The sequence below is a fragment of the Episyrphus balteatus genome, chromosome 1 (assembly GCF_945859705.1).
Source record: "Episyrphus balteatus chromosome 1, idEpiBalt1.1, whole genome shotgun sequence".
Classification (NCBI taxonomy): domain Eukaryota; kingdom Metazoa; phylum Arthropoda; class Insecta; order Diptera; family Syrphidae; genus Episyrphus; species Episyrphus balteatus.
Window position 1 is genome coordinate 120,750,487 of NC_079134.1, and position 27,047 is coordinate 120,777,533.

The 27,047-nt window shown below is 31.2% G+C and overlaps 2 protein-coding genes across 3 annotated transcripts in view; one reads left to right on the top strand and one right to left on the bottom strand.

Annotated features, from left to right (window-relative positions):
- The first annotated feature begins 220 nt into the window (after positions 1 to 220).
- On the top strand, positions 221 to 6,877 carry LOC129906534 (hairy/enhancer-of-split related with YRPW motif protein). Its single transcript, XM_055982323.1, has 3 exons — positions 221 to 400; positions 511 to 725; positions 5,909 to 6,877. Exons 1-3 carry the CDS (start codon positions 240 to 242, stop codon positions 6,646 to 6,648), a joined length of 1,116 nt encoding a protein of 371 aa, XP_055838298.1. The 5' UTR covers positions 221 to 239; the 3' UTR covers positions 6,649 to 6,877.
- Positions 6,878 to 20,015: 13,138 nt separating this feature from the next.
- LOC129913175 (FAST kinase domain-containing protein 1, mitochondrial-like) overlaps positions 20,016 to 27,047 on the bottom strand; it is a 73,371-nt gene continuing 66,339 nt past the window's right edge. For both annotated transcript variants that reach the window (XM_055991727.1, XM_055991733.1), the window contains exon 9: positions 20,016 to 21,094. In XM_055991727.1, coding sequence (XP_055847702.1) covers positions 20,111 to 21,094 — 984 coding nt within the window. In that variant the 3' untranslated portion in view covers positions 20,016 to 20,110. The remainder of the gene's footprint in view (positions 21,095 to 27,047) is intronic.

Below are 27,047 nucleotides of genomic sequence, written 5' to 3' on the forward strand. Positions count from 1 at the left end.
AAGAGCACACGTGGGTGAATAGAAAAATTTCAAAAATTCAAAAAATACACCGATTTCAAAACTTTTGGTTCACAAAAATACTTTAAAAGTGCAAAGTGCAACTTGTTCTCTTATCCGGATAAAAAATTAAAATACTTTAAAAATTTTAAAAAATATTAAAATTAAATAAACTTTTTAAATAAAGTGAAATTAAAGTTAACATTAAATTAGAGTTAATTTTTTTTTGTATTAAAATAAAAATGGAACACAATATTCATAATAATGCATTACATTGGGGATACAATCCAGCATCTTCTACGCATAATCACTGGGTACCACCACCCCAAACAAGATCCGTTAAAAGGGCTTTATCCGAGAGTGACTGCGATGAGCTTTACTCGGAAGAATCTTCAAAGGAACAGTAAGTGTGAATGAAATATAGAAAAAAATAAAATGAAAACCAAAAAAAAAACTCCTTTGGACAATATATTTTTCTAACGGGCTTTTGTGTTGCTTTTTTGTTATTTTAAGGGTATCCCCTGGTGAGCCTGGTAGTTGTCAGTTGATAAGTCGTAAAAAGCGACGGGGTGTCATCGAGAAGAAACGCCGAGACAGAATAAATTCATCGCTTTCCGAATTAAAACGCCTTGTACCATCCGCATATGAAAAACAGGGGTCGGCTAAATTAGAAAAGGCAGAGATTCTCCAACTGACGGTGGAGCATTTGAAAAGTGTGCAATCGAAAGGTAAGTTTTTTTTTTTTTTAATTTAGAAAACAACGAATACATAAATAATGAATATCAGGAACTTGTAAATGAACTATATTAAGCGATTTTGGATTTAAGCTAACGGAGAACTTATAAGGGTCATTTGAAAAGTTGTGTTTTAAAACTCATTAGATATATAGTTTAACGCTTCGCTTCGAAAACTCATTTTGTAGACCAAAAACTTAAGCATTCAAAACATTCATGTCTTTTCTGGGATTTCAGAATTTGTCACTTATCAAAATATATAAACAAAAACATAAAAGATTGACATGTCTTCATGCTTTAATTGAAACCCAATACAAAGTTTCTCAATAAACATTTTTTTGAACGTTTCCAACAAAAACACTCATAAAATTATTATTTTTCACATAATAAGAATGAAATGAGTGTTTCTGACATTTGAAGGGTGGCAGTGGTAATGTTTACGAAGTTAAAAGATACATTATGTATGGAAAATACAAACATTTAAATATGAAGTTGAGGGTGATGTCTGGGAAGTAGAATGATTCTTAAGGAATCAGGAAAGGAAAAATTGTATGTATTTGATTTTGACATTTTGATTGCATATAAGCAAATAGCAATAATAATTAGGCTTTAATGTTGAACTTTTTGGACATCTGAGTTGAGGTTTTAGGTTAATTGTGTTGCCTACCTACATCCATCCGACAGGGAGCAAAGAATTGTGTATCAAAATATTACGAAACCATCTCCATTGCTCAGTTTCCAATTCAAGGCTGGATACAGGATCAGGATAAAGAAAGGGGCCGTAAGCCTCCTTGAAGTATACCTGCCTGTGTAAGATATATCGATTCCGATTCTTAAACTGTTCGGCATCTATTTATCATTTTTGGTCAGAAACTAATAACCCAAGTTGATTCTACCTCCAAAGTCAAAAATCTAATAGATATTTAAAAAAAAAAAAAACATGAGTGTTACAATTTTTAGTGAATTTTTTGAGAGTAATGTTTGTAAAATTTAATTAGGACATTCAAAAATATTTTATCGGATAAAATTATGCTTTTCCGAAGGTAATGGTTCTTTTTTATTTCAAGAATAAACATCTCAAAAACTTGACGTGCCAAAATCGTTCTGATACTTGATTTGAATTCAGAGCCGCATAAATCTGAAGAACAGTGACAAAAATTGTTGTTAACCAGTGAAGCGTACAAGGCTTCGATCTTGTTTCTTTAAACTTGTTCAACGACCGCTTAGAGAAAATAGTTCCCGATTTATGATAAACCGACGACATTTAAAAACCAAAACATGAGAAAATAATATGTCTACGTGGACAATTTTGAGCCCAAGTTAAAAGAAATTGTTTTGTTTTGTGATACGTAATATGTCGATATTCTCATAAACGGAATTTTAAAACTTGAATCAGCAAGGAAACATTTTCGCATTTTATTTTTTCATTGATGTGCAGATCGGGGATGGATCTGATTGCAATAGATAGATTGAAACACTTGTCAGTTTTATTTTTTACTGGCACTGACTAAAATAATGCCCAAATATGGAGAAGTTCTATTTCAAAAGGTTGTTCTGGACTTTTCAGAACAGGAAATTGCAGCTTTTAACTGTTCGTTTAGTGTGGTTTTTCTGTTTATTTGTTTTATTATTTTTTTTTTCTATGGGAATACATTTGTTTGAACAACTTTGAAGTATAATTTTCAAAAGTTTCTCTGAACATCATTGAAAATTAGACCGATCATTTCGAAAGATAATTGTTTTTTTTTATATTGTAAGACTTGATCGTTAAGTGGTTAAAGTAAACTTTCTCTAAGATCTTCTTTCAAATTATAATTAAATAATTTAATTAATTTAATTGATTTAATTTAATAATTTAATATTTAATTTCCTTATAAGAAAAAATCAGAAAACTATATATATTTACAAGGAAACTAAAACACTAATGAAAATTTTTAGTATGCAACATTATTTAAAAGTTGTCTAATAACGTGTTGACGAAGTTTGCAATAAATTGCTTGAGCCGTTCTTAAGAAATCTAAAAAAAGTATACTACAAATTAAAGGTACGAAAAAAATCGATTTCCTTTTAGTTTTTTTTGTGGTTCAAGAATATATTTTTAAAAATATTTTGGAATGCAATATTACTAAGGATCATTGTTAGTATTATTGGGCAAAATTAGAACAAAATCTATCAAGCCATAAAGGAAATACAGGGTGTCCCAAAAGTAATGGATCAAACGAAATATGCTGATAGGCCAACTTTAGGGCTCTCAGAATTTGGTAACTTGTTCATCCCAAATCCTTACGGTTTTCGATTTAATGCAGTTTTTGTGAAATTTCGAAAAATCCCGACTTTGCAACAGTATTTTGCTTCCTCCGCTCATAATTGATTTTTGTTTTTTACAATTCTTTCACTAAAACATTGCCTAATAATAAGAAATAATTAATTAATCAAAATATTTTTTATTTCAAACGCCATTTTGCTGCAAATTAATTAACAGTTCCATGTTTTATAAAAACTCAATTTCTTTCTTTTATTTTAGAGCAACACCCTGAAAAAAATTTGTATGGTGTGGCACTGGTTTATAATTTTGAAAACTTGTCGTGTTATTGCAGTTTTCAAAAATGTATAAAAGTTTCCAAAGTTGATGTTAGAACTGAAGATATTACAATTTAAAAGCAACAAAACAGGGCTTTTCAGAGAAAACTAACAAAGAAAAATAAACACATTTTCTCGACTGTTGTTTGTTTATTTCTTTTTGAATAAAAGCCTCGATTTTTGTTTGTTATTTTGATCTGAAAAACCCTGTTTTGTTACATTTAAATTGTAATATCTTTCGTTCTAATTTCAACTTTGGAAATTTTTATACATTTTTGAAAACTGCAATAACACGGCAAGTTTTTAAAATAATAAACCAGTATCACACCATACAATTTTTTTCGGGATGCTGCTCTGAAATAAAAGTAAGAAATTGAGTTTTTATAAAACATGAAACTGTTAATTAATTTGCAGCAAAATGGCGTATGAAATAAAAAATATTTTGATTAATTAATTATTTCTTATTATTAGACAATGTTTTAGTGAAAGAATTGTAAAAAACAAAAATCAATTATGAGCGGAGGAAGCAAAATACTGTTGCAAAGTCGGGATTTTCGAAATTTCACAAAAACTGCATTAAATCGAAAACCGTAAGGATTTGGGATGAACAAGTTACCAAATTCTGAGAGCCCTAAAGTTGGCCTATCAGCATATTTCGTTTGATCCATTACTTTTGGGACACCCTGTATATGAAAAATATATGGATAAAAATCCAAAAATTAGACGCAAAGTCCAAGTACTAGAATTTCAACTCGTTACAAGGCGAGTAAGGGGTATAGATAAAAATCTGAAAAAATAAGATGATTTTTTTTTTATTTATTTGGAGACGATTAAGCGGATATCTTCATTAATTTTCGAAAAAAAGCTGCTAAAATCGAAAAATCAGCATTAGCATTTTTGCTGGCGTCTTTGAAAACTTAAAAAAAATTTTAATGAGCCTCAGCTGCATTCTAGGTTTTAAAAACGAAAAACAAAGAAATAAAAGAAATAGAGAGGTTGTGGTGAATAATTAGTTATATTATTGAGATTGTTAATGTTTCATATGAAAGTCATATTATACCCCTAGTAAAAAAGCCTACCAGCGTGACGTGACGTTTTATTTTAATTTCAAATGCATAATCCCGCCCCTGAAAAGTACGCTACATACGCTCCTGCCTCAGCTCCTTTCATTTATAGGTACTTGGCAACATTTTGACTCCAATTGAACCTTTTGTAATTATCTCCTGCCTGAAACTTAAAAAAAGAATCAATTGTGTCAAGAACAATAGCGCACCCTCATCCTGCGTAGCACAAAATCTTAATTGCCAAGTACTAATTACTGTCATTGAAGCGAAAAATTTGAAAAGCTGTATGCTGCAAGTTATTTGTGTTAAAGAATAGACTTATGGTTCAGTGCACATCAGTATTAAAAACACAATAATCTACTATTCGTAAGAATGTTGCAAGGCCAAATCATTTCTGTGATGTTTAAGTATTGATTTCGTTCAGGTTTGAACTCAGAACTGATTTCTTATTTGGTTCAAGTCTAAAAATGTGCGTAGGAAGATGGTTAATTGTATGGATACAACAAAAGTTGAAATACAGTGAATTCCTTTTATGAATTGAAAGAATTTTGTTTATAATCTCAAAATGCCACAAGTATATTTATTACGCTTTAGATTGTCTTTTTTTTCTAATTGTGTGTGGGTTACAGGAAACGGAAATAGTATAAATTCCCCCTGATTTAAATAATACTATCACATAACCGCCACTTAATTGAATGCCCCCCTTTAACATATAAATTGTAACAGAAGAGTCACAAATATTTTTATCAATTTGTGGCGCAATACTTTTTAATACTCTTGTGTTTATATTTTTATATGTAGATATCCACTTCCATTTACTTCCGAAATTCAATTTAAATAATTTTTGTGGTGCTACTGGTGTAAAAGTGACTGAAGTTCAGTACCTTCTACTACACCGTCACAAAAGTGGTGACTTATCTTTATCTAGACATCCCAAAGGCACTAAAGACTTTCAATATGTTTTATTCGGATTTGTATTGAAGTGCTATTCGAGTTTGAATGTAAACAACCCTTTTCTTGTTGCTTCTCTGTTAAAATATATTCAACAATATTGCCACGATATTATTATACGGTCTGAGAGTTTCCACCCCTAAAAGCAAAAGAGAAAAAAATGTTCTCACGATTTAGGTATGAATTTAATGCTCATATGAAAAAAAAAAATAAATGCACGTCTAAAAGTATACAGGGTGTCTTTGGTGCTTAGAGGTATTGTTCGAGAGTATTATCTGGTGGGAATATAAATAGTATTATTTTATTACTCCCACCGTAAGAAAAAGGAAAGAATTTGATTGTATGTGTGTGTGTTATTGGTGTGCTATGAATTGTGGTGAATTTCGTTTCACCCTCATCTATAAATTTGCTTTTATCTAAAAGTGGACGTGGGAACGACTTACAATTTCATATATAGATTCAATGTTACCCTTATAGGTTATGGGCCGTTTTTAGCAATTCCAAAATTAAAAATAGATTTTCCCACAAACCAAAAAAAAAAAAAAATCTATAGTGTCTATTTTTGTTTTCCTTATTTTTTAGGAGTCGATTCAATGGGTTATGATCCCCAAAGACTGGCAATGGATTATCATATCATTGGATTTAGAGAGTGTGCAGCTGAGGTAGCACGATATTTGGTCACTATTGAAGGCATGGACATTCAGGATCCCTTAAGATTGCGTCTAATGTCACATTTGCAGTATTTTGTTCAACAACGTGAAATATCAGCAAAAAGCTGCACCAGTCCGAATTGGTCTTCATCGGCATATCAGCCGAATTGCACAACAACTTCATACCAAACTGGCTATCCGATTCAAACTGCAGCAACAAGCTCTTATGTGCCAAATCTGTCGGCATCAGTTCAGCTGCCATATCCGACTTTGAACTCGTCACCAGTTGCGTCTTCAATGCATCAACCACCACCAGTGTCACATAGCAATCGATCTGTACCACCGCCGAGTAATAGCGATGGTAGCTCATTGATGCCCCACTCCAGTCAGCAACAACCCCACATTCAACCTCAACCAATTACCAGACATGAGACTCAACAGCATCAAACTCATTACCCACCGGAACAAACTCATGAGCATCAAGGTTCAACTTATATTGAACTGACCAGTAGCAGTCATAGAAATTCAGCTGGTCCTAATACTCATCCTTATGGTAATCCATCTGAATACCCAGTTAGTAGTGCTCAGGAGACCACTATACCACAATATGGATATGCAGGCTCGAATGGATCTAAACCATATCGACCATGGGGTGCAGAAATGGCTTATTAGTCATTTTTTTTTTATCCTGAATAAAACAAAGAATATAAAACATAAGTTTCCTTATTTACCCATCTAAGTCATTCGATTATAGAAATTACAAAGAAAAGAGTGTGTGATAACAATTTTTATATCTCGAAAATAGTTTAGATTATATACATAAGTTTATTTATTATTTTATTTATTTGTACTATTTTATAATATACTATATCGAGGGGATAAAGCTTTAAAAAATATATCTACTTATATATATATTTTTGAAAATATTTATCAAAAAAAAAAATAAGAAAGACATATTTTTAATTAATATATCGAAGCCCTTCACAAAAAATTAGATTTTTAAAAGAAAAAAACAAAAACAAAACTTTTGTACTTTGTATATTTTGATACTTACACAATACAATCTATTTTATATAAATGATTATGTGTGTTATTATTTAATATTTGATTATGAGACAACAAGTGTCCTCTAAGCCTAATTTTCGGAAGTTGCTCTGAGTTTCACAAGGTAAGTTTTTTCAGAGCTTCCAGGATAAAGCCATGTTGCTCAACATAGTCAACATATAGAGATGAGCAAAAAATCACGACCTGTGATTTTTAACCTGTGATTGACAAATCACAATCACTATCTGTGAACAATCTTCAAATAACCTGTGATTACCTTAACCGTGAATTGGATATTCACTTTTCACTTTACAGTTCGCACTTCGCACAAATAGAGCATTTACCCTAAATGTCATTATCGACAAGTTTGTTTAGGATATGGCGTGATTTCTCTCACATAGATCAACCATAAAAAAAAATCTCTATGTTTGAAGTTTACACTTTACACTAGAAGTGAGGCAAAATTTTTTGTCAAAAGTAAATTTAAGTGGATTTGCGGGTTCAAAACAATTCCCTTTTATACTAGAACTGTTGTAAAAAGTTATTTTTTTCAAAATCACAGGTCAAAAGTTCTTTTTTAAATGTGAATTGCTTTGGAATTTTTTTTAATCTGCGATTTTTCCCAAAACAACTTTTTAACAGTTCTTTATTAAAAGTGAACTGGTTTTGAATAGAATTCACGCATTTGCTTTCCATATTTTTTAAACCTGTGATTTTTCACAAAACAACGTTTAAACAGTTCTTGTGTAAACGTGAATTGGTTTGAACGGAATTCACTTCACAAGTGCTTTGGAATTATTTCTAACCTGTGATTTTTCCCAAAACAACTTTTCAACAGTTCTTGTGTAAACGTGAATTGTTTTTACCGGAATTCACGCACGTTCAGTAAAATTAATGTTTTGTTTACCCCTTACAATCACGTATGGCTCCAGAAGAATCACAGTTTGCCCGCGAATATTTGCTGTGAAATCGCAGGTTGCCCTGATTAGAATAAGAAATAGAATTTCTTCCGTAAAATCAAGAGTCGCTTAGACAAAATAATGTTTTCCCCAGTATAATCACGGATGGCTTTGGTAAATCGCGGATTTGTTTGCTTAAACCAGGAGTTTTCCTCGTAAAATCAGCTTCATTGTTTCAAATACACTCGTATTTGAGCTTCATTAGTACTTCCTACGTGAAAAAGAACGTGTATATTAGAAAATACAAACTTTAAAAATGCAACGTGTAATTTTTTTTTTTGGGATTTTCATAAAAAAAAAATTGAAATCACGGTTAAAAATCACAGCTCCATTGTTTCAAATACACTCGTATTTGAGCTTCATACACAGTATTTGAGTACTTCCTACGTGAAAAAGAATGTGTTTATTGGAAAATACAAAAGTTAAAAATGCTACGTGTAATTTTTTTTTTTGGATTTTCATAAAAAAAAAAGAAATGGAAATCACAGTTAAAAATCACAGGTTACAATCACCGTGAATTCAAAATCACAGTCACAGGTATACCTGTGATTGAAAAATCACGACTTAGCTCATCTCTTAGTAGGAGATCCCGCCATAGGACGACCTACCCTCATCGTAATACCAGTTGAGAGTTATATTTTCTGAAAGCTAGTGTCTAAGGAAATAAATTGCACATGGGTTGCCTAGCGATATCCTGTCAAGGCATAGGGTTGCCAGGCCTTAAAGTTCATTTTTGCAAATTTTTGAATACGTGACCCTGCTTATATGGCAAGCCTCAGAGTTATTTAATTTAAAAATTTTAATTTTTTAAAATTTGAAGTTTTAGTAGGGTAAATAAAGATGAATTTAGAAAAAGGGCAAAAATCTATTATCTAAACAAAACGTGATAAAAATAAAATTGAAATTGGAATCGATAGATATTATAAATATATGAAAGCCACACATACAAATAAAAAATGTAAAAAATCTACAACTCGAGATATAGTCTTTTTTGAGTCATGACACTCAAATTTGATATTTGAGAAATAATTCACCAAAAATCAGAATGAAAGATTTTTTAAATAATTTTTATGTGATAAGTTAGGAAAAATAAAATAATTTGACACGTATCTGTCAAATTTTTAATATTACTTACCGTTTTTGCGTAGGGATTTTTTAAAAAGTACTTATTTTCGTATTTCAACATATTTAAGGAAAAAATCCCGTCATAGGACGACCTATCCACGTCGTTATACCAGTTGAAAGCTATATTTTCCTAAGGGTAATGTCGAAAGAAACAGTTTGCACATGGGTTGCCTGGCGACATCCTGTCAAGGCATAGGGTTGCCACGCTTTAAAGTTCATTTTTTGAGTTTTTTCGACCACACCACTCTTTATATGGTAAGTGTTAGAGGTGTAAAAAAAATTATGTTAGAGAAAATTACATTTAAAAATTTGTATATTCAGGATTTTAAGAAATTTGACATATAAGAAGGGGTAACTGAGGTAAATTTGAAAAAAGGTCAAAAAGCTATTTCCTTAACAAAAAGTGGTAAAAAAAAGATTGATACTGGAATCGATAGATATTGTGAAGTTATAAAAGTCACACATACAAACCAAAAATGTAAAAAATCTGCTACTCTAGATATAGACGTTTAAAAGTCAAAACCGTGAAATTTGATGTTTGAGAAATAATTCATCAAAAATCAGCACGAAAGGTATTTGAAACAATATCTATGTTATTAGAGAGAAAAAACGAAATAACTTGGCACGTATCTGCCAAATTTTTCATTTGACCAACTTTTTGGCGCCACTGTGCACAGTGCACGACGCGTCGTCCGTTCCACACTTAATTGCTAACTTATGATGGCAGTGCGGTAGTATGCGTTAAGGGCGCTGAATATAGTTTCTTCCAGCCAGCTCGATATCTACAACCAGCGCTGCCACCCCAAAGATAATTGAGCGCAGTATATTTCAAGAAAAAGCGCAGTAGATTGCAATATACCGCAGTAGATTTTCAAATATACAAACAACATTCAAATCACAGAAATATATTTTACTACAACACAAATTAAACTATTAGCTCAACAGTAAAAAAAAAAAAAAAAACAGCTATCTCCGGTTCCACGTCATTTCACATCATTTTGTTCGCCCGAAATCTTAACAGGTATCGCGAGTTTTACTTTTCACTCGTAGCCAAAATAAAACTGAGCTAAAAGATGTCGGTAACTTCTCGAATTACCTGAAAAAGAGTTAAAAATACAGCGAGTTTCCCGAAGCAACTCAGAAGTAACAAGTGAAATTCAATTTTTCGTTAGGAATTTTGTTCACGTAAAACTCACGATAGGGCTGCATTTGAATTTTTCAGTGAATACATTTAGAGTGAGTTAACGTGCCTCAGTATTTAAAATTTTGAAATGGACAACAATAGGTACCATTAAAATTTTTAAAAGGGGAGTAGATTCGTTTTGCTGCACAGTAGATTTTCATTTGGGCTAAAACGCAGTAGATCTACTGCTAAAGGAGTAAGGTGGCAGCCCTGTCTAGCAGCTCAAGAGTTCTTCTTCAATCAGCTCAAGAGTTCTTCTTCAATCGTTCGATCGGATATTAGGTTTCCTTGTGTGTTGTTTACTTTCTTGTTTTGCGTTGAAATCGTTGTGGGTTGAAGCGTCGCGTCGGTGATCGCATTGAACAGCATTTGAATCAACAACAACTGTGCTTATTGTTGTTTAGTTATCTGTTCTAGACTGTTCAGAACAAAAAAGTACAACTTTTTGGTGCTTTATGAGAAAATTTCTGTGTCGAACAGCATTATACGTTGGTGTTTGTTGGAGTTAAGAATATGTGGTCCATTTTTGCACTTGCATTATAAATTAATTTACGCATGTATGTTTGGATAAACAAACTTATCTGCCCTATTCTGCTATTCGATTCACGTGAAAGTCTAAAATAAGAAGCTTTTAAATGGGGTTTAAAATTGAATCGTCAGTTGTGAGAACCGATTAAGTCCACTTTTTTTGGAAATTGACTTTTTGATGCAAGTTTCATCTTAAGGCGTAGACACATCTTTAAAGTTGAAAAAAACAAAAAAAAATTATTTTGGGTGTCGAAGTTACAGGGGTTGAAAAATTTTATAAGTTATTTTTAACTGGATTGATCTATTTATATAATTTTGATTCGTTTATAAATGGAAAACCAAAGATTAATTAAAACTCTTTCAGAAGTCGGTTAACGGACAATAATTTTGCGTGATTACGTGGTTATCAGATCACGTCAAAAAAATTATTTTTAGGCAAAAAATTTTAAAGGTCTGTCTTGGGATTGGAACCCTAGACGTCTGCGGCAGAAGGTAAATTGTTCAACTTTTTAACAACTTGACCTGCTGACTTTATATGCGTCTTAAGTTGCACCTGGCGTCATATCACATGATCTTTAAGATGAAACTGCAATCTATACCACACTGCTAAGAGGCTCAGGCGGAACGATATATATACCTTAATACCTTAAACTTCAGAATACAATTCCAACTTGACAAAAAAAAAGTTGCAAGGATCTTGTTTTATGAAGGTTTACTTCTAAAAATTCTTAACTTTGCATGATACGTAGGTAGTACTTGACTTCCTAAATTACAAAATGCACCGATCGACTCATAATGAGCACTATATAATTGTTTGCCACGGTCTTTAACAATTGTATACATTCGTGTGAATACCGTATGATTTTTGATTATACCTAAATCCACCCCTAAGGTCCTAAGGGCATATTTTATATGCGTTTACTGTGAGAGAAAAGTCTTTCAAAACTTCCCACGCTGAGTTAGGGGTAGTTGAATATTGTTAGTATAATATCCACCCTAATAATAAAAATAAACATCCCCTGCATACAATTACTTTTTTGTGTTATTAGAAGTAGAAAAAGATTATATTCATTCAATCTAGTGTATCAACAAGTACCTGACTTGGGAAAATTACACTCGCGTATGGTACCTACACTTGCATTACCCTTCAACCTGATAGAACGTGTGATTTTTGATAGACCAATAATTCGGAAAACCTGTCGCACTTTACAAAACCAAACAAACAATTTTCGCTATTAAATTAATGTCAATTCTTCATTTGCATCATGTGTGTGATATCTCTCCCTAAAAGATTCATCTCCATATATCGAACACCACATATTTTATTGAAGTTTAATGAAGCATAATACGAATTTATAAAAATAAAAACACTTTTATGCCAAAACAGTGTGAGATGCCGCAGTTTATATTGAATTTCCTTGATTTTCCAAATCGTTTAACATGCAAAAACACAAAACCACTTATTCATATTTTTATGGAAAAAATAATATTATATAACTTAGCGACCGTATGCAAATATTATATCTCATAGCAGGTGGCCGCTGCTGTACTATAGACTTTTTATGAGTTCTCGAAACGCTCTGGTAAATACTTCGGATCAGGATGTCGATGTTAACGAAAAACGCAATAAAACACCCACAATGTGGCATTTAAAGGGGTTTTTATCTATTTTCACATATTTTGTAGTTTTTTGGTTGAAGTAATAATTGAAAATTTTTCAACATGGTTAATGTGTATATTGTGACTTTTCTTGAATTTTTGTGAAACCACATATAATCAGATGCAAATTTATGCTCATTAGGGAGTTTTTACACAACAAAAAAACAAAAAAGGAATATTGCTACACGTTTCCATTTCCACGGTATTGTTTCGAAAATACAATCTTTGAGTTTTCCTCCAGAACTCCAGTAGAGTAGAGGGTTTATGCCTCAGTGAATATTTTGAATAAAATTTTGAAGGCGATGGACGCAAACTTTTTAAAAATACAAGTTATCTATGTTTGAAAATTACCTAAAAAAAAACAAGAAAGAAAATATTATTTCCAAATAACCACTGGTCAATGGTCATCGGCAGAAGTTATGAGCGCAGCATAGTATTTATTTCCAGTTCAATAGTCCCTATAATCCCTTGCGCGCGCTACCTCATAACGCGGAAAAAAAGGTGGAAAGTAGTTTTCTTATTGAAAGGGTATTTAAAAAAAAAACATGTTATTTTTACATTTAGTTTGCAAATTGCATGTATTTCGAGTGGCGTTACGCGGTATTGGAAAGAGATTAGGTTCGTGTTGCAACTTAAATATTTTAAGTGCTGGAGCTTAGGAGTGGAAACCTGAAATTTTGAATGGAGGGAATGGTCAAACCTCAAACTGGTTTATATATTTTTATGTTTCGCATGTTAATTTTCTTTTATTCTTGTGGTCAAGCGTTTTGTATCCCTAATTAACCATCATACATAATGTATTTGAGAAAGAAGTATCTTGAAATAAAATAAATGTTATACATTACGATCACAGAATTTCTATTAAATCTCTTTGAACCTCAATTATGTTTTGAAATTAAGTATGTAATGTACATGTTAACGCAAAACATATTTAAAAACGTGAATTGGCTGCCATTTTTTTTTGTTGACAATTTCTTACTCTTCTTATTGTCAATAAAATTATTTTATTTCGGGAAATTTGAACTCAGACTGACCAAGAATTTTTTATTTAGGAGTCACCAAACGATTTTGTTTTGTATTATCTACTATTGCATTCGATTCGATTCTTAATTATTAAGTTCAAGCGAAAAAACTATCCGTTTATTTTTATTTTTTCAGCAGTTTTCGGGGGAACAATAATTGTGTTTGAAAATTAATTTTTCACTGCAAGGCTGGCATAACTTGACCTTCTTTTCTTTTCTGCTCTTTAAAATAGGTTTCTTTAAAAGTTTTAGAGCGTATGCCTATGCACCATTCAGTATTATTAAATCTTTGTTCTCGGGTACCAAGGGGTTATGTCACTTCATCCCTTTTTCAACATCTCCGCCAAACTCTTCTTTCCGTAAACGAGTCTGAAAATTAACTTGGTCATAGAATTAGTTAAAAATAAATTGCACGACTGGGGTCGCACGTACTTGCTCTTATGCTTAAAGTAACTATAATGTTAAAGCTTTTTATTCAAGAAATTTAAAATTCGATATTTTGAAGAAATTTCATAAGTAGTATAAAAAAATTAAATCTGTTTTTATAATTAACTAGCTAACCCCCACCCGCTTCGCTGAGTGCACTTTTGTAAAAATTGAACCTGTTTGAAAATAATTTGAAACCAATTTATAGTACCTAATGCTTTTTGATATACAACATTTCTTGCATAAGGAAAAAATGCGGTTAAAATTACATGCGGTGGTTCCGCTGCGCTTGAGTCTTTTAGGAGAATTTTCAGATGTAAAATATACATTATCCAAATGCACTGCTCAATGAAGAACCACTGCGCTGGATAAATTTCATGTATTTGAAACGAAAAAATTCACCAAACTACTTCGTTACTGCTTATGTAGCGTTCTATTTGATACATAGTGATTTCATCATTCCTTTCAACAGATTCTAATGCAACGCAAGCTATATCGCGCCCTTTATCACATATTTGCATATGTATTTGATAGACTTCACAGAATTACAATACTCGAATTTATGTTGGCTTTGAATGCCTTGTATAATATCGGTGAATATGGCACAACTTCAATATTCACATTTTTCACTTTCATGATCATTGATTTCCCATTTTCTTGAGTATAACGCCTATGATATAAAGGGTATCCATCATTTCCAGTAACTGTTTCTGATATCAAAGCTGTTGGATAACGTTTCGAACATTTTGCATCAACCACATGGGGAATTACTATTAGTCTAAGAGCCTACAGCAAATTTTGGGAATAGAGTGATAACCAAAATGTGAGTATGAAGATTCATAGCCTTAAGGCTTAACTACATACACCACTTTTTGAAAAAGTACAAAAGTGAAAAGATTTTTTTTCTGGCTATCGCAATTGTTTTGGGATAAAGAGGGATAAAGAGTATGCAAATTGTTTTTTAGAACAAAAAATAAGCTTTGTGCATAATTGGTTTTAATTGTTCATCCCAAAAAACTATACAAAAAACAAAACTATGAAAATTTTCACTTTTGTACTTTTTCACTTTTTGAGCCAATGTAGTTAAGCCTTTATAACGAAATCAAAAGTCTGGCAGCTTTTAGTCGCAGCCTTATATAGATTGCGGGAGATTAGATATCGCGAGTTTTCCAATCAATGTGAGTAGGCTAAATTAACACAAATTCACATTCTGAATACAACAACTGATGTTCTGTCATTTCCCCTAAGCCTGAAGACACCAACCTTGACGATGCGATCTATGGAACTCAAGATATAAGTTGTTTTAGTTGCATTGTTTTGGAGACTTTTCTGTTTAAATTTGTGTTTGTTTTTGGCTCTCGGTCTACATATATTTACCTATTGCTCCACATACTCCATGAATTTTTTACAACAATCGCGAACATTTCTGGATCAATCGTAATGTCAGGAAGCTCCGCTGATATGATATCCTCTATATTATCTTCTGCAATTATATTTACCAGCCATATCAAAATGCGGGCATGCGGTAACTCCACTCTACTGAGTACATCCAGCATTGTACTTTCCCTAAACCTTTATGTTTAATGATAAAATCCATTAATGATTTTAACTTCATCTTAAACAAATGCGCTATTATATCATTATATCATGCCTATCAACAGGCGATCCAGGCAACAAAAGATCTTCAATTTCTATCCCTGCAGGCTTTATTTCCTTTTTAATATGCCAATTTCACCCGTGTGTGTTATAACCTTTTCTTATTTTTTCCAGTTTAAATTGACCCACTTTATAAGATCGAAAAACAAAAAAATTGCAATTTCACTTTGAGGAAGGTATGGGGGACATGCTGCCCCCTGCAACCCCCCTGCTTGGGCACACTATAGTCTTTAGGGTGGGTGTATTATTCCAAGTGAAAGTGCTTACCTATTATTCAAATTCAGAATGAAAAAACAACCGTGAAGCTTAATGCCTTTTTGAAGTGGGTGTTATTGCCTCTTTTAAAAGGAAATAAAGCAGGATATTTTGCATACAATTCCACAGCATATTGATTAAACAATCTCCGGCACAACAAAGTATGATTAAGTTCATTTCTGCGAACCTGTACGTATGTCTATGTATGTATGTATGTAGGTAAATTTTGAAAATTATTTGTTTTACTAATAATTATTTTGAAAGTTTGTCTTAATAAATTTGTTTACAAATTAAGCTAAGTTAAAATTTTTAAAAAGCGAAAGTGTTTTTTTACTCGTACAAATTGACAGCTATGTAAAGATGCGAGTAAAGGTATTATTTTTTTTTATACAAACCATCTACATATTAATACCTTTCAAACAAAAAAAAAATTACCAAAATCGGACCAGCCAAACGCGAGTTTATCGGCCACACACACTAAACGAACTCATTTTTATATATAAGATAAAACTCCGTTTTAAAATATCTTAAAAAAAAAACAAATATGCCATTTTATTTTTCGTATAAAAAGGTATTTTTAGAAAAAAAATTTTGAAAATTGTAGGAGCCGTTTTTTAAAAAAATAATTTTTTATATATAAAATTTTTTTAACATTTTTCAAAAAAAAAGTTGGTATGCCATTTTGAAGAAATAATTAATTTACACATAAAAACTAAATTTCAAAATTTTTTATTGATCCGTTTTCAAAAAATTGATTTTTCAAAAAAAAATTTTGAAATATTTTTTAAAAAACCAAAAATGCGTTTTTTGAAAATTTTCTTAAACTTTAATATTATCTTTACTTACACACTTTTGTATAAAAATTTTCATTTAAATCGGGTTAATTTTGTACGAGATATTCAGAAACGAAAAAAACCGTTCTATGACAGGTACCGTTAATAACGGTACAAAAAATATTTTTTTTATTTAAAAAGTTGGCCCTTATGTGTAGTATTACACACAAAAATTTTAATCAAAATCGTTAGAGCCGTTTTTGAAAAAAATTAACTTTTCTATTTCCGTTATATGGCAGGTACAGTTAGTTTTGGTCATAAAAAAAAAATTCAATTTCCCCTCTAGGGAATCACCAAAAACTGCTAACTACCAAGTTTGAAGAAAATCACTTCACTCGTTTAGGCTGCAGCTCCAGATAGAGACAGACGGACAGACAGACAGACAGACAGACAGACAGACAGACAGAATTGCCGGACCCACTTTTTTGGCATTCTCCATCATCGTAATGTCATGTAAAATTGTTATCTCGAGTTCGATTTTTTTTACGAATCCTAAACTTGCCCTATAGTACCTATATCGCAAGTAAAAAAACTGTGGCTATTGAACGAATAAGTTTAACACTTGTCTGTATTTGAGAGGTGGCACCCGACATTTTTAAGATGGAAGAGATGCTTAGCTAAAACTTGATTAGTGTTTAGCCTTTAACTCTGTATTTTAGTGTTTTTTTTTAATCATTTGCGTAGAGTTGCAGAGTACTTGTTCTTAATTGAGAGGTGGCACACGGCGTTTTTTAGAAAGAAGAGAGTATTGTCTAAAATTGGGTGCATAATTTAGGTTTTTAGTGCATAACAAGTTATACTGTTTTGTTTAAAGGAGATTTTTTTCACTGTTATTTTCATTTGAATATGGTTGCCACATTTGTAAGCTTACGTTCCTTATATTATTTATTTTTTTTACTACTACAGACTTTCGTTTAGCATTTCAAAAATTTTTTTTATCTTGCCAAACAACAAAGATATGACAGTTGTAGTTATGTGACAATTTGTCATTTAAAATAGGGTTGCCACATAGAAGTTCCCATCAAAGAAGAGACAGCCATATTTTTTATTTTCAGTATCAACTTATCTTTCATTTGACACCAGTTTTAACCTCTAACTTTATAAGCTAAGTAACTCGACGGTCGCCTTTCTCAGACTATTAAGTTTTTATAAAATTGGCAATGCTCAAGAACTAAAGTTTTAAAGAATCCAAAGCGCTTGTCAAACTAATTACTTCACCTTGTAATTAAAAAATAGACTTACATTGTTTGATTTTCTATTTTGAAAATTGTTAGTGCAATTTCGATGGAAAAAAGCTAAACAAAAATCCCAATAAAAATAGGCACTGTACTGCGCTAAATTTTAGACGATATTTTTTTCTCCAAACATTAGCTAAATTTCGACAGATGAAATAGGTGGAAAATACTAGAATTTTGTTTTCTCAAATAACATGATGAATATGAAAAATAACAAGGAATTCGTTTTTAATTTAATTTATTATATAATGACTATAAATTCACTACCCAACACACATACATTTTTTAGAGCGTTGTTTCTAATTTCTGACTAAATGGAGGGCGATTTTTATGCTTAGTGAATCCAAACATAATAGGCATAATACAGCTACATTTTTTCGAAAAAATCTCAATAAACGCTTAAAATAAGCAAACCTTAAAAAATACTACCTGCTATGAATTTAATATGCCCCCCTAAATTTGAAAAATTAAAGAATTCAAAAACTATATCTCCTAGAAAAGTTCAATAAAGTATGTATTTCCTCAAGTTTTGTTTACATTTGTGCCATTTTATGATTTAAGGGCTTTCATATTCATGACAACTTTTAACTATCTGTATTTTTAATTGATATGATTTTCAATAAATAACTTCAACTGCTTGGGTATGTGGAGGACATCGACACGACATCATCGGCCCCCTTCAATAAACTGTATTAAGAGGCTTTTACATTAATTGAAGAACAGGCGAAAATCGTTGAGCTTGTTTTAAATGAGAACATAATGATGAATATGCTTTTAAGAAATAAACAAACATATTTGGATCAATTCGAAGAATGATAGTTTTAAGTTTTTATTCCCAATTCCCACATAACAATTTTTCAAAATCTGTAGTTTTCCGTTTTGGGTTCCTACACTCCGCGAAATAATTATAAGGACAAATTTATTTGATTCTTTTTAATTACGCAATCGGATCTTTCCATTCCTCTAGATATTTCCCAGTTGGACAGCCACTCTTCATGGTAAGCCTTAAGTTTGCCAAATTCAATCTATGTCATAGATTAAAGGTCTAATTTTTAAATGACTAAAAAATTTTACTTATGAAATCGATATAATGGCCTTAAATTAATTTTCCAGTTAATTCACTTAATTTTGGTTACATATTATCCCGCTTAACCAAAAAACAGTTGTGTCCTTATAATTAATTAGCTTCAGACCCGGAAAAAATAATTGTTATATTTTATTCTAATGAATTAAATATAAAACCAATAGTTGGAATTAATCCCCCATATATTTGTCTCCTTATTCATAAAAGAAATAAAAAATAATATTCTTTACATTTCTTAAAAAGAATCAAATATAGTTGTCCTTATAATAATTTCGGGGAGTGTATTCCGGTTCTATGATAAAGTGAAATGATAAAATTATTACCTTTGAATTTAAATTGTAAAAAGTTTCTTCATTAAACTTATCATTGAACCAGAAAAGCCACCCTGATCATTTTTTTTTTCACTTCAGAAATTTCCGATGTAGTGAGCTTAGAGAAAGCTGCAATCTACAATCAGAGGCTCATTATAAGTGCATGTGTTAGTGGTTAGTAAATAACACATGCACAAAAATATATACTACGATACAAAACTAACAATTAACATATGTATATTGCATTATAAAATTAATACAGACATTGAAAAACAATTACGATAGTGGTGCACTGGTCCGAAAACTTGTTTTCAATCCCACCTTACTTATATTAAAGTCGATATAAGATGTGTTTAAGTTAAAAAGTTTACACATACGATTAAGAGGTTCATGTATGCCATAGTTTGTTCTATGAAAGTCAACGTGTAAAAGTTCAAATCTTCGAAGGTGGTGAGACCCTCCGCGATAATTAATCCCGATATAGGCTAACAAGGTTGGAGCATCAATGTATCCATTAAGAAGTTTCATGTTTTTTTTTATCACTTTTCCACCTATACTCAAGTGGTGTTGTTTGGCATGGGCTACTGCCTCATTCAACAAGGATTCTGTTGTCTCGTTTAGATAACTGAATTTGCTTACTTACCACCTTATCACGGCCTTAAGACATTTACATAGGTTTGACCTAAAATATATTTCAAAAATAAAACTCAACACATTCCTTTCCGACTAAATATTTATTAAAGAAAACTAATTAAAACTTAAATATTTCTATCTACAGCAAGAGTACAATTTCATTCACACAAAACACAGTTCCTTAAATCCGAAATTGCCTTTCAATTTCCTCGTTATATGAGTTATCTAGAATTTCGTCGTCCACCCATGTTTCTAAAGTGGTTGAACTAGATCTGGAGCTGGACTTGAATGAGCCATCTAGGCGGGTTTTTAATAAACGTTTGTCACGCAAAAGATTCATTCGATTATCACAATCGTCCCAGTTGTTGTTCAAACAAACAATATCATCATCAATCGAATTTCCATTTATATCCCAACTTACTACCGGACATGGTTCATTTAACCAATTTCGACCCTCACTTATAACCAAATTATTCAAATTACCCGAAGGATTTGAACTCAATTTAAGGTTAACTGGGTGAGATATATTATTTCTAAACTGAAGGAAAATATTACTTTGTCGACTTTGTGTATATGTGCTCTTTTTGTTGTTGTTATTCTCCTTTTTCTTTTCATTTAGACTGCAAAGATATTCCTTATGATAATCTATAGTTTTTGGTGAAGACGGATAACTTGATAGGCTCGAATTGGATGGAGTACGTCGAAAATAACGAATATTTTCCCTGTATTTGACCTTTTCAAATACAATACCAGCAGAGCATCTGTGTGTGGAGTAATCGTTGGAAGTATCTTCTTCAGATAGAAGTCGAAAACTCCTAACACCATGGACGTCACAGGCTAATAAGTTGGGGTTCATGGTTTGACGTGCAGATGACAGGTAGGTTTCCAGCTTGCTAACATACTGAGAAGATACCATGAAGTTTGTGGATTTAGTTTCTGACTGGGAAGAACTATCGGTACGGTTGCTTCGTGAGTTGAGTTTGTTCTTATTTCTAGGATTGGAAATTTTTGCACTGATTGTGTATGGACATCGCATTGGTATTTTCTGCTGACATAAATCGTTGTCGGAATCCACTTGACATTTTTGTATTTGACGTGATCTCAAGGACTCGTCTTCTAACTTAGTAACCGGTGACTTGGTTGATGATGTGAGTTTGCGGAAAAACTGAAATAAAAGGAGAAAAACAAAATTATAACATATGAAATCTCCAATTTTTTTGATTATGTATTATAGGAAGTTTTAGGTCTACAGAAGTGTGGTTACGGTCAAATTATTGAAAATTGTACTTTCTTCAACTGGTTCCTACTTCCTGTTCCTAAGAATTTATAAGGCGGTTTTTCGCATATCATACAGTTTGCACAGGTCTTTTGTAGGTGCAAACTTGGTTTTATACAACTGGTATTTATCCTAACAACAAACCAAAAAATAATTTCGGTGCTATTTTATATCTGTGGCCTATTTAAATAGTCCAGTTAAATTGTATTCAGCTCATATTAACTTTAACTTTATATTTTTTTGAAGTGCTGGCGCTGGGAGCGAATCTGAATTTGTCTAACATAATGAGCCGTTTGCATAAAAGGTAGCAAATGCTTTTACTAGTAAATTTTTATAGTATTTACTACTTTCCATATGCATAAAAGACATAGTAAATGCTGGAAAGGTAGTATTTACTTGAATAAAAGTATTTACTAGTTTTGAAAAGTATTTACTAGAGGAAAAGTATTTACTAGTTTTGGATGAATTTTTATAGTAAATACTAATATTGGTATGCATAAAAGTACGAACTTTTCTTTCTATAGTATGTACTGCAAATTTTTCAAGTTTCTAAATATCAACTTGAACATTTTACTAGTAAAAGCTTTCTCATATTAAATGCCAACATCAACAGTCTCAACTTTACTTTCAAAACAATCGGTTTGCAGAGCATTTATTACGAGTAAAAACATGGCAGCTTTTTTCAATGTTAGATCTGAAAAGGTTTATAAAGAGCGAAGAACGCCCGGGAATAATAATTTTAAAATGCTCTACCGTTATGAAAAATATAACGTTGAGGGGCTAAGCAAATATTTTATTTTTTATTTGCAATTAATTGAAGCTAATCAATTTTTTTTATCCCTTTTACAATACAAAATCTCAAGGTTCTCAAACTGAAATAAGGGAAGGAGCAACGTCCGCTAAAGAAAAGATGTGAATGGTTTATGTTTTCCGCTGAAAAGCGTGTTTAAAATTCCAAACAAATTAGCAATTTTTTACTTGCGATATATGTAGTTACTTAGGATTCGTAAAAACAAATCTGACTCTCTTGTAAACGACTAAACTGATCTTAACAAAAATTGAAGTACCTACGAAAGCGTTTAATTTTTCTTAATTACATATTTAAAAACAAAGAAAAAGTTTCAAAAATATCAATTTTGAATTAAAACAAAAAAAACATTCAGAATTTTTATAGAGCAAAAATTATTAAAAAAATACGTCTCTTACAATTTTCAAAAAATTATGTTTTTTTTTTGAAAATAAAAAAAAAAAAACTAGTGGGTAGGTATGTGGTTTTGAACAAAATTTTTAAAACAAAATTTCAAGAAAATTCATTAATCCGTTTAATCATTCTAGCATGGACAGTAGTGTGGTCCAAAAAATATTTTTTTTTTCGATTTTCGGTCGGGCCACCCCCTAAATTTGTTCCTCTTATCTATAACATTAACGTTGTGAACAGTGGCGTATCCAGAAAAAAATTTGGAGGGGGCTAGAAAATTTTTCAAACATTTTTTAGAGGGGTACGAAAAATTTTTCTCTCTAATATATTCACCTTTGATCGAGAGTGAAGCTTTGTGCTGCGGTACTGAAAGTGGTATAGTAGCATTTAACTGCTCTCGACGTCGACAGCTTCGTACTACTGTCTCCTGTTTTCAAAGTTCTTGTGTGACAAACACCATTTTCGATATAAACGCCCATGTTCTGCAATTCGACCGAAAGTGAATTGAAATCACTTTTAAATTTCAATTGAAATAAAATATCATATTCTTCATTTGGATCAATTTCAAAAACTTCGAAATTGCTTCGAACTGTCATAGCTAAAGGATCATCCTTTTTAATTTTGTTTCTGAAGTTAAATTATTACTGCTGGATGCCATTTTATCGGCAATTTTAATGGAAAAAAAGAAGAATTCAAAAGAAAAAATAAGGAGACACAAATAAGTTATGATAATATTTTGTCCAAAAATTATAGATTCATTGAAAAAGGCACCAAATTTACAAACAGAAATAATGTGAATTGAATTCGATCAGAAAATTTAAATGAGTGAAAAATGCAGAAAGTGAAAGTCTAGAAACTAATTTTCCATTAAATTATTTTAGATGTTTAATTCGAATTATATATTTTTTCGTAATATGTTGCTTTTTTAATCCGAATTCGAAGTCCAAACTGGCATTTGCTGAAAGAAACCATTAGTTACATATGATGTGGTAAGATTTTGAGATATCAAATATTTCTATTTCCAATAGCTTTGAGAAGTATATAATTTTTGAAAAAAAGTGTTTATTGAGATTGCATAAGAACTTTTGCAAAACTAAACGGTGATGTTATTCGACGTACGTATTATACTAAAAAGTGATCTGAAGAATTTCGAATTGGACTTAAACCCGAAAAAAAAACCACCGAACCCCCAGCTAAAGCTAAGGCTCTTACTTAAACAAACACAAATAGCCGTTTCAGAATTTGGAAGGGGCTCGAGCATCTGAGCTGCCTCTAAATATATAAGATTTACGAACAAGTTTCAGTCAAGCATATATATTACAATGAAATTAGGTAAAAAATAACATGATCTGGAAGGCTTGGGGGGAACCCTCTTTCGCTATCTTAAGCGAAAGAGGGTTCTAGTAACAGTTCAGTTTTTATATTTTGTAGGTAATATTGATTTTTTTTTTTTTTGCAAAGTAAATATTTTATTTTAGTCTTACTTGTCTTTTTAAACCATATAAAATAATTTTTTTTTTCGAAAAAAAGTGAGCAATAAATTAATACTAATAAATAATAAACAAAATGTGCAAATAAGACGTCTGTGTACCTATTACCTATTGACGAAATTTACTTGGAAGTGGCCCTAGAAACTATTATTTCGATATTTTTTCAAAATAAGTACAACAACCACAACTTTCAAGCAATTTTTAACTTAAAACAAATAATAATTTTTTTTTTTACTTTTTTCCAAGAATATACAATTTTTCAATATCGATCGGTACGGGGGTGCTACATGTATAAGATAGAAGGCTGAAAATTCAACAGGATGATACCAATAGGATGTGGAACCAATTTAGGGAGTGGCCCAACGTTTATTTGAAAATTTTATTTTTCCCTACAAGCGTGGACCACCTTAATGGACAGCGTAGAACTTTGTTTAAAAAATCATTTAAATCGCTCAAATTTTGAGATAGACGCATAAAAATTATAATCGTTTTTCCATCTCGAGTTCTATATACATACATACCAAATATTATTGTTTTTCCACCTTTCGTTTAGGAGCAATTCGAAAAACAAATTTTACACTGAAAAATTGAAACTCCTTTAAAATCCCCAAAAATCAATTTCAAAAATTCAAACTGCTGTCGTTTGTCCACCTCGAGTTCTTTACATATACCAAAAATCATAGTTTCCGTTTAGGAGGTATTCAAAAAACAATTTTTCTATAGCAACTCTCATACAAAATATAATTTTTTTCTAAAATCCCCAAAACATTATTTTTTTTAAATTCAAACGGCAATCGTTTGTGCACTTCGAGAAATGGATACAGACCAAAAATCATCGTTCGTCATCCACCCTACGTTTAGGAGACATAAAAAACTAATTTTGTATTGAAAAGTCCCATAAAATCCCCAAATATTACTTTTTTTTTTAAATTCAAATGGGAATCGTCTGTCCACCTCGAGAAATAAATACAAACCATAAATCATCATTTGTCCACCCTACGTTTAGGAGATATTCAAAAAACTAATTTTGTATCGACAAATTCAAAATCAAAGTCCCGAAAAGTTATTTTTTTTTTTTAATTCAACTTTCTGTCGTATGTCCACCTTAAGTTCTTTACGTATACCAAAAATTGTCGTTTGTCCACCCTACGTTTAGGAGATATTTAAAAAAAAAAAAACAAAATTTGTACTGAAAAATCACACCAAAAGTTACGCATACACCACAGTGTATCTACTAACAATTTCAAAAATTATTATTTTATTGTTGATACAAAAGTTGTAGATCTTTTTATTACCTACAACTTTGCCATACAACTTTTTTCTATAGAATTTGTAGTTTTGCCGGAAATCGAGATATACCATTATTTACCATTAAAAACTCAACCCACCCACTTCCCGAACTTGGTTCGCCCGTAATTTATTTTTCCTTTCATTTTTATCATATTCACCTACTTTTCCAATGGGTTTCATCCTACTATGATTTTTTTGTACTTTTTAATGTTTTTGAAGGCATCGGCACTGGTCTATTAGGAGATATTTAAAAAACAAAATTTGTACTGAAAAATTCAAAGTCCCATAAAATCCAGAAAAATAACTTTTTTTTTTAAAAAAATTCAACTTTCTGTCGTTTGTCCACCTTGAGTGCCTTACATAGGTATACCAAATCGTTGTTTGTCCACCCTACGTTTAGGAGGTATTTAAAAAACATTTGTAGTGAAAAGTTCAAAGTACCATTACAAAAAAATGTATTTTTTGGGGATTAAATGGGACTTTTTTCAGTACAATTTTTTTTTTTAAATATCTCCGAATGCGAACACAATTGGAGAATACACCCCACAAAGTGACTCAGTTAAAGCAACTCCACAAGTTCTAAAAATAATCATCCAGATTTTGCGGATATGAATATACTTCTGGAGGAAGTTAGTTACATTGTTAGTATCAAAATCTCCTGCAGAACTACAATTCTGTAATCTGAAGCGGATACACCCGATTTAAAGGAAGGAAATCATATTTCTTCTGACACGGATAAAAAATATCATTATATTTTCGCTGTATTATAAGTACATATTTTTACTTGTTTATAGGGCATTACTAGTTTCTTGTCAACAAAAAAAATTCGAAGTTTCAATCAAAACCAACATTACGATGATGGAAATGTCCGAAAAAGTGGTTTTCGTACTACCGTTCGACTGTATGTTGTTTTTTTTGTCTTTTTTTATTATCTCGCTTAGAACGAGTACATTCTATAAAAAATTTTCAAGTTATTCTTAGAACCATATTTAACGCTTTTGATTAAACTATTGCAAAGAAGTTGCAATAAAACTGCATTTTTTAATTTTTGCCACAAATTTTTATTTTTATAATTTATCATCAAACAACTTGATGAAAACTGACTCATATTCCTATTCCCTCCTATCGACAAAATCTACTCTACATTATAAATTTGTCGACTATAATTTGTTAGTTTTTTAAATTTAAAGAGTCGTGTTTGTCGAATTGATAGCAATTGTTAAAGCAATTGTGTATTTTCATTATAGATAGTCTTGAGATCATAAAAACATCGTTTTGCGAAAAAATAATGTATTTTTATAAGCTATTCAACATCATTTAATTAAATTGGAGTTTTTAAGTTTTCAGTTTTCACATTACCAGTAATAAATGTATAACATAACCTATTTCTTAATATATTCTTTAGTCTAATAAACTGTAGTTTAAAATGTTATAAATTAACATTCATTTTTTCCAGCATCAATTCAAATCACCCAATTCCGTATTATTTACAAAACTAAAAACAAAGAAAAAATTAGGGACTTAAAATACCTACGCATTTGTATAAAGTTAGTTCTTCTAAAAAAAAAAAACAAAAGAAAAACAACAAAACTCGTCGGCGAAACTCCGAAAAATACAATTGCCAAGTTTGAAACAAAATCAATGCAATCATTTTGGCATTCTTCTTTTATACAAAATACATTTCTACATACGCATTATGTAGACATGTAGAAATACACATGTACGTAATGCGAACTAAAATACTTTACACAAAAACTCCATATTGTGGGGTAAAAATTTAGTATGAAGTTTTTTGTTTTGATAAAACATCATAAAAGCAAAACCACACCCGGAAAAGCATGAATGACCATCAAATGAAGTAAAA